Genomic DNA, 13,391 nt, shown 5'->3' with positions numbered 1-13,391 from the left:
TAATACACGTTTCCTCTCGGGAAGCTAGTAAAACTTTCTAAGACAGGTCTTTCCTACATTAGGTAGAACATCAATCGTATACAAGCATGAAAATGAGCTGTAGCTTACCAAGCAAGCAATTTGACAGGCAAAAATACAATTACAGTAGTCAACACTCGATAGTACTAGAGACCGCGTCGAACACAATTTTTTTAAAAAATATATGAAATTGAACAGACCCAAATGATCTGCCGAACAAACTTAAAGTTACAATCAAAATGAAAACCCAGCAATTCAACAATTTCAGCAAACTATGCATTTCGAGGTAGATCATACAAGTTGCACTTTCATCACTTTTGCTGACGATCATAGACTCAGTTTCTGTGTTGTTTTAATTTTGCTCCAGCGAACAGTAAGTCCACACTGCTGTAAACATAATTAAAATTACTTTGCAAAATCGATGAAACAAATACAAAAATAGCAATATTAGCAGCAGAAGAATGATTGTTCAAATCCAGTATTAAATATTTATCTTCTAAACGCAGAAGACAAAAAAGCAGTGGATCCAAAACTGATCCATGTGGAACTGCTGTCGACATTTGTTCCATTAGAAAAGACTCCATTCATGGCAAATTTTTGAGAGTGGTTGGGCAATTACACGTTTTCCACGACGGTTGGAGAGAAGAGAGCAAAACATCAGGAGCAATGATATTAAAAGCACAAGACATCAACTTTACAGTAAAAAAAACTGACTTATATTTGTCTAAAAAAGATAAAAGATCATTTTAGATTCTCGGGAAAACTGTTTCGGTAGAAAACGAAATCATAGAAACACTCTGGTATTCACTAAAAAATGATTCCAGATGTGCCATTTGTTCATAACCAGCTTTTTAAACTAAGTTAGAAGGCGCAGGTTGGTTACAGGCCGGTAGTTTTATAAAATCTATAAATGCCTTCTGTGATGGCAATGTCTTCTATTAAGTCTTCGGGAGAATAATCCAAGGCGAACGCCAAATTAAGCATTTAGTCACGCAGTAGATGCTATGCTTCATCAAAACCCTGTAAAAATTATAAGGAAAGATATCACTAGAAAACCTAATTGATATCTCGAACATAGAGTTAAAACATCGTTGTCTGAGAGCTCAATGAAAGACACCAATGCCATGGCACATGGGTGATCAACAATTACTCTACCTTCATAGGGCACAGCTTTAAGAACCTATTTGATCTTCAATAAGAACCTATCAAACAAAAAAAAATATTACACAGCTAAACGAGGTTGGCTATACTTCCTAACTTACTTTGGACCTTTCCGTCAGTTTCTCTTAAAATTTACTTTAGCATAGCATACTTTTTAATTTGAATCCCTACAACCCAAGAAATATTTAATATATTCTTCCAAGTATCAAAATACAAAGTGATTAAACTCAAAAATAGACTTCTGCTTTGCAGCGTTGACATTTTTGTACACATTTTCCTGCTTTTTTCAACAATTTCAATAAACCATTGCAGTGCAGAACTGACAGCCGTGTTCATTTAAAGTACTTGATCGACGTGGATGCTTTTCATTTACTCATTTACCATATTTTGCCAGGACGATTTTGCATCTTCAAGAGTTCACTTTACCAATTAGTTGCTAGAAGCTTTTGTATCGAAGTTCCTCCCGTTCCGAAAATCAAGTTTTCTTCAAATCCATTCCTTACCTTGAATAATGATACACTGAGAACAACATAATCAGATCACGTAAATTTGCCGACATCAAGATGGTCAATTTTACGCCATTAGTTGTAGTTATACGATGCAGTATAACAACACATTTGTTCGTAGAGGCATCAACATGCAGCCCTAGGCTAAACTCATCAGGAAAAGAACGCCAATTGCGGTTGGCATCGCTGGAGAACGACATTGAAATCGCCCAAAATCAAGGTTATCTCAAATAGTAGGCAGTTATTATACATTCAAGTGGCCATATTACCGGAGAACTCTGATATGCTCGCTCCTGGTGAGAAATAAATATCAATGAGAAACTTTTATCAAAAACGACATTAACTGAGAACCTACGCAGAATGTACTCAAATTTTTTGAAGTATTGTATTTCTAACGAAGAATCAATAGTACTGCAAATTCCCCTCCAATCCTTCCTTCACGCGGAGCACTTAGATAAGAATAGCCTTTTGAGCATTAATTTTGGAGAAAAAATTATCATCTTGATTGCTTTTGATCAAGATTTCTATCAAATAGAGTAAAAACTAGGGACTCAACCATGGCTAAAAAATCAAGAAGGCAAATCATAGAAAATGAGTTATCATTCGCCGACTCAGATGATCAATATTTTAATAAAACAATTTATTGAAAACTTAGGGATTCAATCATGGCTAAAATATCAATTGTTTTGAAGTGTTATGAAGGCCAATTTTAAGAAAAATAGTAATAAGTCGAGGACTCAAGAGAGTCACTCATTTTCGCTGATAGAAGTTTACTCTCTGGCGTTAGCATGGAGGTAAAATCTAGAGAAATTAACAAGCTCAGGTCAGAATATATGCTCTTCAACAATTTCATAGACAAAACAAAAGACGCAGTGGAACGAATTCAAAGGTGACTCGGCCCTATAGATCTTTCGATTATATAGCAGATTAAAAAATTAGCCCTACAAGTTTTTAATATCCCGCGGAGAGACTATTTTGTCACTTTATAGATGTCACTGTTTGTCCAGCTATTCAACGGCAACAAGCGGTTACTCCATGTTTTGATTCAAACATCTCTTGATTTTTTTTTGTCTTCGTGGTGGTTATCTTTCAATAACGCAATGACTGTCGCTTCCTCATCTTGGCCTTGCACTCCTTGGAGCAGCGATCAGTTGCAGTATTAATTTCCCTGCTTCTGCGACCACATCAGTTAGGATTTGTCGGTGGGTCTAAGGGGGAGGCGGAGGGAGTACCGCCGTCATTATCCCGGAGGTTAAATAAGAGCCCTAGGACCTCAAGCAGTCCAGTGGATGCGAAGAACCAATAGGCTAAATGCCTAACTGACAGCAAACCTTAAACGTGTTGATGCAAATGAGGTATCAGGGAAACAAACAAATGCGTAGAGAACCGACAACTTTTTGCCCACAATATTGTTGAAAAATCCGTAACAGACTAAATAGAGCTAAATATTTGTAATATTGTTAAAAATGTGCTGCTGTCTCAGATGTAGTTCTGTAGTAGCTGCAATAAAAAGTGCAAATGGAACAATCTGAAATCTCCAGTAACTGGGGCTACCCAATGAATTTACGGCCATTATCGCACAATATAAACAACAGATCAAAGCTGAAACCTAGATCATTGCCAGTGTAAATTTAAATCATGTTAGAACTTTCTAATAAGTGCTGTTCATTGTAATATTCTTAACACTACATCGTTGACTTTTCCTATGCTCTGTATTTTATAGTTCATACAAAGAAATTGGATCTTTTCCGTTTGTGCCCCCAGTTACAGAGCACGTGCCATTACATAGTAAATCATTATGTAAAAATATGGCACGTGCGTCTAGGGGGTGCAAATAATATGCGCCCACTAAGCTGGGGGGGGGGCATAAACGGAAAAGATCCAAGAAATTAAATGTTTTTTAATTCAAGGCACGTGACGTTTTCAGTCCGAACACAAAACCTCCGAACCTTTTACTAACAAAAACAGCATGACAGCCCTTCAATACAATTCAATAGGGCTGTCAGAACAAAAAATACGCAGAAGGAAAGTCACACGACGAAAACAAAACTATCGCAACATGGCTTACTACCGATACTTAGCTATTTTATAAAAGACACATGAGAAAAAAAATTGATTTGAGGTTTATTATCCCAATTAGTCAGTAATAGCAATCTACGTAGTTAAGTTTTAAGGGAAATGTAGTGAGCTCAATCAGTAACTTATTTGCTACGAGTGTAATTGTCTTTAACGGATTCGATTCCTCGAGGGTGATAAAAATTGCCAGTGATGAAATAGTCCCTCACACACCATTGGTACTGAATAGGCTCAGGGATGTACCTCTGCTGCTGATACTTTCTGGGGTCAGTCCAGTTCTCCCTCTTGCCATAGAAAAACTGATCGTTGAGCTTCCGTCCAAAATATGGCAAGGAGGCGCACACTCCCACAATTGCGCATGGAACTCCAACTTCAACCCACCACATTTTTCTGAAAACAGCTTTTCCAGTATCACAAACTTTAACAGAACCAAATAAAACTTCTCAACCACCAAGTTTGTGAAGAGAAACATTTAATTTGCAAAATAGGTAAATGTACAAAACAGCCAAACAGTTGATAAATAGCCAAACAGGCAAATGGCCAAACAGCTTAATTTTACTAATGGGATAAAATTTAGTGATACTACTTTCGGGTAGTTACTTCAAACTAGAGCACTATTTTTGAAGAAATTTCCATTTTAGAAAAATTCGGGGAGCACCCAACGTCACAGAGGACCGAGAGATTTTGCAGCCAACCACCGGTAGGTACAGTTACACTATTAACAGCAGAGGGAAATAACTTGGATCCACTGTTTTGATAGAACACTTTGCTTAGTAAAAGGCTACAAAAAATAAAATACACATAAAACATGCTTAATCAGCCATAGCAGCCACTCGTGCGCAAAATATGTAAAAAAGGTAAATTGTGGTTATCCGCTTAATTACAGACTTGATCGAATATAACTGATGAAAACAGTATACAAATAGAACGCATCCGAGTACTAACAGTTGTTTTCAGTTAATGTTGCAAAATGTCTTAATTGAACAAACATAAGATAAAAGCCCCTCCCAAACACTGGGTAAAAATTCGCTATTCCAGGACCTCCCAGCACATCACTACGTCTTCATAAAGCATTTTGTATTTTTTTCCAATCTATCAATAAAATGGAAACATTAACAACACACGGAATAATTACTCATCAGGGAAAGAAGATAAACCGAATAATGTCGGAAGAATTGCTCTTGAATGACAGGCGAGGCAATTCAGGGGCTGTAGCCCAGCTCAATATTTCTTTATCGGTGCAAAAACAGTTGACCACGCTGGGATTCGAACCATGGATCTCCCGATCGCTCACCAGAAACACTCCCCATTCGGCTATCAGTCCCTGCATCTTGCTATGCTGCGATCAAATTTATTTTAGCAACAAGCTTTACTTCGGAGTGAGATTAAGAGATCACTCAAAACTGAAGAACGAAAGCCAAAGAATGTTCTAGAAGAAAAGCGCAAAAACGTCCAAGCGAAAAATTTGCATAAAAAACCAACAGGTTTTACTACAATTGCTATGAAATTCGTTCAAGAGCAATTAAACGCCAATTGCGAGTGGCGTCTTTGGAGGTCCACATTGATATTGCCTAAAATCAAGATTTCGTTAAAAAGTAGGCGGTTATCATAAATTAAATAACAAAAGCTAAATTTAGAAATGCCCCTGCCAATACTGAGAATATTGGCTGGTCCGGGGCCTTCCCAGCTCTGCGACTTAATAAAGCATTTCGTATTGTTTAGATCTATTCAATAAAATGAAAATATACAAACATCAGCTGAGAAAAATGTAAAAAGACAGACAGCATTAGAACACGAACATCTCTAATGGAGAAAGTAGATGAGTCAAATGAGCCATATCCCCGAGAAACTCTGGAATGTTCGTTCCTGGTGTGCAATATCAATAAAAATTTATTATCACAACATTTAACTTAAATTTTCTCGGATCATTATTAATATTTTTGAAGCTCACTAGTTCTAACGAAGAATCAATAAAAATGCCAATCCACCTCCAATCCTTCCTTCTGGCAGAACACTTAGAAAAGATTAGCCTATTAGGCATAAAAACGGCAAATGCAATCATCATACTGATTCCTTTTGATCACCATTTCAATAAAACAACTTAGGGATTCAATCATGGCTAAAATATCAATCGTTTTCTTCTTGATCAACAACACCCACGGCATGAAGCAGAAAACCTGACCTACTACTTGATTGTTATGACGGCAAATTTTAAGAATAATAATCATTCGAGGACTCAGGAGAGTCGCTCATTTTGGCTGATAAAGTTAACTCTCGGGCGTTAGCATGGAGGTAAAATCTAGAGAAAATAACAAGCTCAGGCCAAAATATATGCTCTTTAACAATTTCACAGACAAAACAAAAGACGCAGTGGAACAAATTCAAATGTGACTCGGCCCTATAGATCTTTCCATTAGATAGTAGACAAAATTCTTAGCCCGCAATTGTTTGTGATATCCTGCGGTGAAGCTCATCTACTGCAACTGCTTCCATGTTTTGATTCAAACCACTCTCGCTTTTTGGTCTTCGTGGTGGTCGTCTTTCTATAACGCATCAACTGTCGCTTCCTAATCTTGGCCTCGCACTCCTTGGAGCAGCGATCACTTGCATTATTTTCCCTGCTTCTGAGACCACGTCAGTAAGGATTTACCGGCCTTTTCAGGGAGCTTACTTCTATTTTCAGAACTTAGACTTCAGCAATTAGGGAATCCGTTTTATTCTGCTTGGTTTCATGAGCTGATACTTGCCCTAGGGCTGACCTCTCAATCCACTTTGCACTGAACGTGACAGTCAAGAATTTTTAATACGCAACTTCTTTCTTGCATCGATCGCACAAAACTGTCATTTGCATGACATTTGCATACAGATATTACCAGTTGGGGCCAATTCGGAGGTGGAGGGAGTAGAACCATCAACATCCGGGACGTCGAAAAGGGCCCTAGCACCTGAAGCAGAACCAGCCGATGAGCAGAACTATTAGGCCTAGAAACCCCAGGAAACCGATCTTCTATCGTATTCGAAGGGCAGATCCGTCAACAATATATATATCATTTGGCACGACGCGATCAACAATTCCTTAGCAGCTAGCCCCAACACTTTCAACAACCCCCTTATTGGTCAGCAACTTCTGAACTATTTGAAGTCGATTTCGAACTGATAGTATACTGTCGGAGAATTGAACTTCAATGCGCAGAAGTGAAGCCGGACATTTATCAGGAACTGAAAGAGGCCGATCTTCCTGTCGTTAGCGTGGTAAGGGACCTGGCATCACGGAAGGGCGCAAAAAGTGAGGAATTGGAACAAAAATACAGTAGTATTCATCAACCCCATAGTCTCGAGCTAAAAAAATTCTACGTTGTCTTGAAACATTAAGGGGACAAAGACGGCATCTGTCGCAAGAAGAAAAGGCTATCGGGTAGGCGTCGTCAAAATCTGAAATTGAAGGAACTATCATCATTTAGCTGTTCCTCAACAGTTACTCCTGATGTGAAATCGCAGCCACTTTGCGACCTACAAATAGTGTTAGAACCTGGTCAGCTACGACGACTCAGAAGAAAGTGGTCAACACCCAAGCAGTCTGCACCCAGTCTTCACAGAACCCGCAAAACCCTTCCATCAGTCGTCATAAAAGTTTAGGTAAGCCCCCAAATTTTCGGTTTTATCCAGTGACCGCTCAAGTCAGCAGGGCACGCATAGCAATCGGATTATTGTTTTGCTTTACCTATTTTCTCGTAGCTTTGCCTGAGAAGGTATCTAGTGACCGCTCACGTCAGCAGGGCACAGGTGCAACTCAGGTGAAGTTTTGTGTAACTGAAACCCTAATTGAACAATTGACTGTTCGTCAGCAGGGAACTGTGATATCAAGTTTCACCTCTTTCTCGAATTTTCGTAAATCGAAACTGTAATTGAACAAGTGACCTCTCAAGGCAGCAGGGTACTGTGACAGAGATTCTGCGAGAAATGCAAGCACGATAATCCTGCAGATGAACCAGACTTCCACTGTTTTACATATGGAGTGGGATTTTATTTGGTACTGAAGCCTGTAAGCAAACAGAGGGATAGAAAATGCTTCGAAAATACAAACCCGAAAGAGGATAAACAGTTGAAGCAACTCCAATTGGAGGTCGCGGAAATCAAAAAGCCATCACAGAGATGAAAATGGGCGTCAACAAGAATGCAAGCGTCTCGACAGTTCCTCCTCCAAATCAACCTCCTCCAAGGCCACCGCCTACGCCACAACTTCCTACGCATTCGGAGGGAATCCGAGTTAGAGGAGTACCTGAAAGCACCTCAAAACTTGCCGTAGAGACAAACAAACACAACATGTCAGAAATAAAAGAAATGCTCACGTTTATGCCCATCGAGTGTCAAATCTCTAAACTGAAAATGATAGGTGAATACCACGCAGATAAGACCAGAACTATGCTCTTCTTCGTAACGAATAAGTATCAACGAAGACTTATTCTGTTAAGATTATATCGCTAAGCAAACTGAAGGACTACGGAAAACAGTTCTTTGTCAGCAGAGAGCTAACTCCAGAGGAAGCCAAGCAAGAGAGACTACTGCTGGCAAGAAGGAAAGAACTGATTGAATCTGGGGTAAATCGGAAAGACCTCAGAATCAAAGAATTAAAGCTGACCCAGAAAAGAGAAGACGAGTGGAAGGAAATCGAAGTAAGCGGTAACGCTTTGACCCATTGACTATCCACAAGTCCCAATGAAAAAGATAACGAAGTCCATCTTCTTTTTTTCAACTTCAGAAGTATAGTGTACATTCAAAGAAGAATGAATTTTGCGAACGCTCTTATATACCGAGACCACTACAAATTTTTTTCTCTCACTGAAACGCGGCTTGTACCTCAAATAACTGACAACGCTTGATTTATGGACAGTTTTATGGTTCACAAAAATGACAAACCATCAGATAATGGGCAAGCAAAACACAGTGGGTTGCTGATTAACACCAAAAAGCAGTTGAGGCACAAACTCCTGAACTTAGAACCGAAATGCTCAGATGTTATTGGCAACAGTCAGCAGCAAGCTTGAATCTCATTGTGGGCAAAATAAATTTTGATTGCACAGATTGGCAGCAGATGGCATCGTCACATTACAATAAAGCCGTCTTTGTTGAAGACATGTTCGATCACAACTTCCAGCAAAAGATAAAAGGACAGAAAAAGAATTTGTATGTAGTCCATACGAACAACACTGACCCTATATTGAATGTGCGTGTAGACAACAAGGTCAAACAGATGCACAACTCGGTTCACGAACCCTTCCAATTGAGGTTTATTGCTTCTGACTAGTTCAAAGTGGAGAAAGCCACACTAGAAATAGGAAATTTCAGCATTTTCTCGTAAAACAAAACGGATTGGAATCACATCGAATCTCAAATTGAAGCCCACCCTTTTTTGCCATATTGTTACAGTAAATTGGATGTGATAGTGGATCATTGGTATGCGGGGCTACTTAACATCTTTGAAGAGAACACTCCAAAGAAAACCAAACATCGACTGATTCTTCCTCCATGGGCGAGCAAGGAAACATCCAATCTCATCACAAGGAGAAATACACAAAAAAAGTAGTCCTAAGAAAGCCCAGTGAATCCAATCAGACAATACTAACTTTATTGCAAAATCTATTAACTGAGCAATGATGAATGAGTTGAACAATGATCAACGAGCATGTGAGAAATTAGTCTTCAAAAACGGTAGATTCTGTGAAATACAGAGATTTTTTAAAAGCATCCAATTATCTACACAGCCTTTGTCCGAAATGTACCTGGAGGGAGAGAAAGCCATTACAGACTTACAAAACGCCGAGCGTTTTAACAAGTTCTTCCAGTCAGTTTTCACTCAAGACCACTAGCAAAATGGATTTGACCCATATGCCCTGATGAGAATTGACAAACTGCATTTCACACAAACGGAGGTCAAAACAGCACTCAAAAAACTGCCCCCTGGGAAAGCTAAAGGCCCAGATGGAAAAGGTAACCTGTCTCTCAAACGAACAGCTCAATCTCTATCTGTCTCTTTCTCAAGCTTGTTTTCAACACAATCACAACAACTAAATGTCTGATTGCTTTGGATATGCCGACGATTATAAAGTCGTTGGCAGAAACAATATCAGCATACAAATCAATGGCGCTAAAATCTGGAAATGGTGCACTGACAAATTGATGAAATTCAACGTCAGCAAATGCAATGTCCTCTGTATGAAAGGAGAAAGGAAGGCTACGATAAATAGATGGGAGCTTGAAAAGTCAGAAAAGGAGAATGACCTGGGAAACATGATACACAAGGGTCTCTCCTGGACAGGAAACGCCAACTGCCGCTGCGAAAAAGCGTTGAAAATTTTTTTCACCATCAAACGGAATGTTCGAAGAGGAACAACCCGCCAAGCCAAGAAAAATCTATATCGGAGTTATATCGTACCAATCATTTCAAACGCGACAGTTCCCTGGAAACCAAACCAACAAGAACTGAAGGAAGTCGAAGAAATCCAGATGACAGCTACGAAATGTATCTTATCCAGTGTACAACTGACATACAAAGACAGACTGCGCAAGCTAGATATCCTTCCTCTATCGCTCTATCATGAGCTCCACAGGCTATTGTTATTCCTGGACATTGTCAGTGGCAGATACAAAATTAAATGGCAGAGTTTCATACAAGTTACCAAACAGCATGACCAGAACACAAGAACGGGGAATACAAGACGTTTCAAGGACCAGTAATCTCTGGAGACAAACAGAAGAGCAATTTCGGGACTAGAGGCGTCTACCTTGCGAAACTCATTGGTCGAAAATTTGGTCAAATTGTCAACTCTATAGCCGCAAGCAGAAAGAAGAAGATAACAGAAGTCTACACAAGTTTCTTCACTGAAGTTTACGATCTTGAAATTATGTGTAAATAGAGATTGTCTTGTCTATGTGCAATTTGCAGAAATCTTATTAAACTGACATAAACTCTCCTGAGTAACACCAAAAAGCAGTTGAGGCACAAACTCCTGAACTTAGAACCGAAATTCTCAGATACCATAGCCATTCAGGTAGATTTTACCGATTATTCCTGCATAATATATTGTATCTACAGTGCTCCAAAAGGAAGTTAATACCGACACCCACCTCTCTTTCTGTCTGACCTTATTGTTACTCTCGACGTTATTGGCAACAGTCAGCAGCAAGCTTGAATCTCATTGTGGGCGACAAATTTTGATTGCACAGATTGGCAGCAGATGGCAAAGTCACATTACGATAAAGCCGTCTTTGTTGAAGACATGTTCGATCAAAACTTCCAGCAAAAGATAAAAGGACAGAAAAAGAATTTGTATGTAGTCCATACGAACAACACTGACCCTATATTGAATGTGCGTGTAGACAACAAGGTCAAACAGATGCACAACTCGGTTCACGAACCCTTCCAATTGAGGTTTATTGCTTCTGACTAGTTCAAAGTGGAGAAAGCCACACTAGAAATAGGAAATTTCAGCATTTTCTCGTAAAACAAAACGGATTGGAATCACATCGAATCTCAAATTGAAGCCCACCCTTTTTTGCCATATTGTTACAGTAAATTGGATGTGATAGTGGATCATTGGTATGCGGGGCTACTTAACATATTTGAAGAGAACACTCTAAAGAAAACCAAACATCGACTGATTCTTCCTCCATGGGCGAGCAGGGAAACATCCAATCTCATCAAAAGGAGAAATACACAAAAAAAAGTAGTCCTAAGAAAGCCCAGTGAATCCAATCAGACGATACTAACTTGATTGCAAAGTCTATTAACTGAGCAGTGATGAATGGGGTCTAGAGGCGTCTACCTTGCAAAAATCATTGGTCGAAAAAATGGTCAAAACCTAGACTCTATAGCCGCAAGCAGAAAGAAGAAGATAACAGAAGTCTACACAAGTTTCTTCACCGAAGTTTACGATCTTGAAATTATGTGTAAATAGAGATTGTCTTGTCTATGTGCAATTTGCAGAAATCTTATTAAACTGACATAAACTCTCCTGAGTAACACCAAAAAGCAGTTGAGGCACAAACTCCTGAACTTAGAACCGAAATTCTCAGATACCATAGCCATTCAGGTAGATTTTACCGATTATTCCTGCATAATATATTGTATCTACAGTGCTCCAAAAGGAAGTTAATACCGACACCCACCTCTCTTTCTGTCTGACCTTATTTTTACTCTCGACGTTATTGGCAACAGTCAGCAGCAAGCTTGAATCTCATTGTGGGCGAAATAAATTTTGATTGCACAGACTGGCAGCAGATGGCATCGTCACATTACAATAAAGCCGTCTTTGTTGAAGACATGTTCGATCACAACTTCCAGCAAAAGATAAAAGGACAAAAAAAGCATTTGTATGTAGTCCATACGAACAACACTGACCCTATATTGAATGTGCGTGTAGACAACAAGGTCAAACAGATGCACAATTCGGTTCACGAACCCTTCCAATTGAGGTTAATTGCTTCTGACTAGTTCAAAGTGGAGAAAACCACACTAGAAATAGGAAATTTCAGCATTTTCTCGTAAAACAAAACGGATTGGAATCACATCGAATCTCAGATTGAAGCCCACTCTTTCTTGCCATATTGTTACAGTAAATTGGATGTGATAGTGGATCATTGGTATGCGGGGCTACTTAACATCTTTGAAAAGAACACTCCAAAGAAAACCAAACATCGACTGATTCTTCCTCCATGGGCGAGCAAGGAAACATCCAATCTCATCAAAAGGAGAAATACACAAAAAAGTAGTCCTAAGAAAGCCCAGTGAATCCAATCAGACGATACTAACTTTATTGCAAAGTCTATTAACTGAGCAGTGATGAATGGGGTCTAGAGGCGTCTACCTTGCAAAAATCATTGGTCGAAAAAATGGTCAAAACCTAGACTCTATAGCCGCAAGCAGAAAGAAGAAGATAACAGAAGTCTACACAAGTTTCTTCACCGAAGTTTACGATCTTGAAATTATGTGTAAATAGAGATTGTCTTGTCTATGTGCAATTTGCAGAAATCTTATTAAACTGACATAAACTCTCCTGAGTAACACCAAAAAGCAGTTGAGGCACAAACTCCTGAACTTAGAACCGAAATTCTCAGATACCATAGCCATTCAGGTAGATTTTACCGATTATTCCTGCATAATATATTGTATCTACAGTGCTCCAAAAGGAAGTTAATACCGACACCCACCTCTCTTTCTGTCTGACCTTATTTTTACTCTCGACGTTATTGGCAACAGTCAGCAGCAAGCTTGAATCTCATTGTGGGCGAAATAAATTTTGATTGCACAGACTGGCAGCAGATGGCATCGTCACATTACAATAAAGCCGTCTTTGTTGAAGACATGTTCGATCACAACTTCCAGCAAAAGATAAAAGGACAAAAAAAGCATTTGTATGTAGTCCATACGAACAACACTGACCCTATATTGAATGTGCGTGTAGACAACAAGGTCAAACAGATGCACAATTCGGTTCACGAACCCTTCCAATTGAGGTTAATTGCTTCTGACTAGTTCAAAGTGGAGAAAACCACACTAGAAATAGGAAATTTCAGCATTTTCTCGTAAAACAAAACGGATTGGAATCACATCGAATCTCAGATTGAAGCCCA

The 13,391-nt window shown here is 39.1% G+C and overlaps 1 protein-coding gene across 1 annotated transcript in view; it reads left to right on the top strand.

Annotated features, from left to right (window-relative positions):
• Positions 1 to 13,391, top strand: part of LOC142346233 (uncharacterized) — a 42,553-nt gene that overhangs the window by 7,010 nt on the left and 22,152 nt on the right. Inside the window, exon 2 of the mRNA XM_075398748.1 lies at positions 4,403 to 4,461. Coding sequence (XP_075254863.1) covers positions 4,403 to 4,461 — 59 coding nt within the window. The remainder of the gene's footprint in view (positions 1 to 4,402; positions 4,462 to 13,391) is intronic.

Source organism: Convolutriloba macropyga, chromosome 9, assembly GCF_964194025.1.
Source record: "Convolutriloba macropyga chromosome 9, txConMacr16.3, whole genome shotgun sequence".
Taxonomy (NCBI): Eukaryota; Metazoa; Xenacoelomorpha; order Acoela; family Convolutidae; genus Convolutriloba; species Convolutriloba macropyga.
This window is presented reverse-complemented; position numbering and strand designations above follow the sequence as displayed.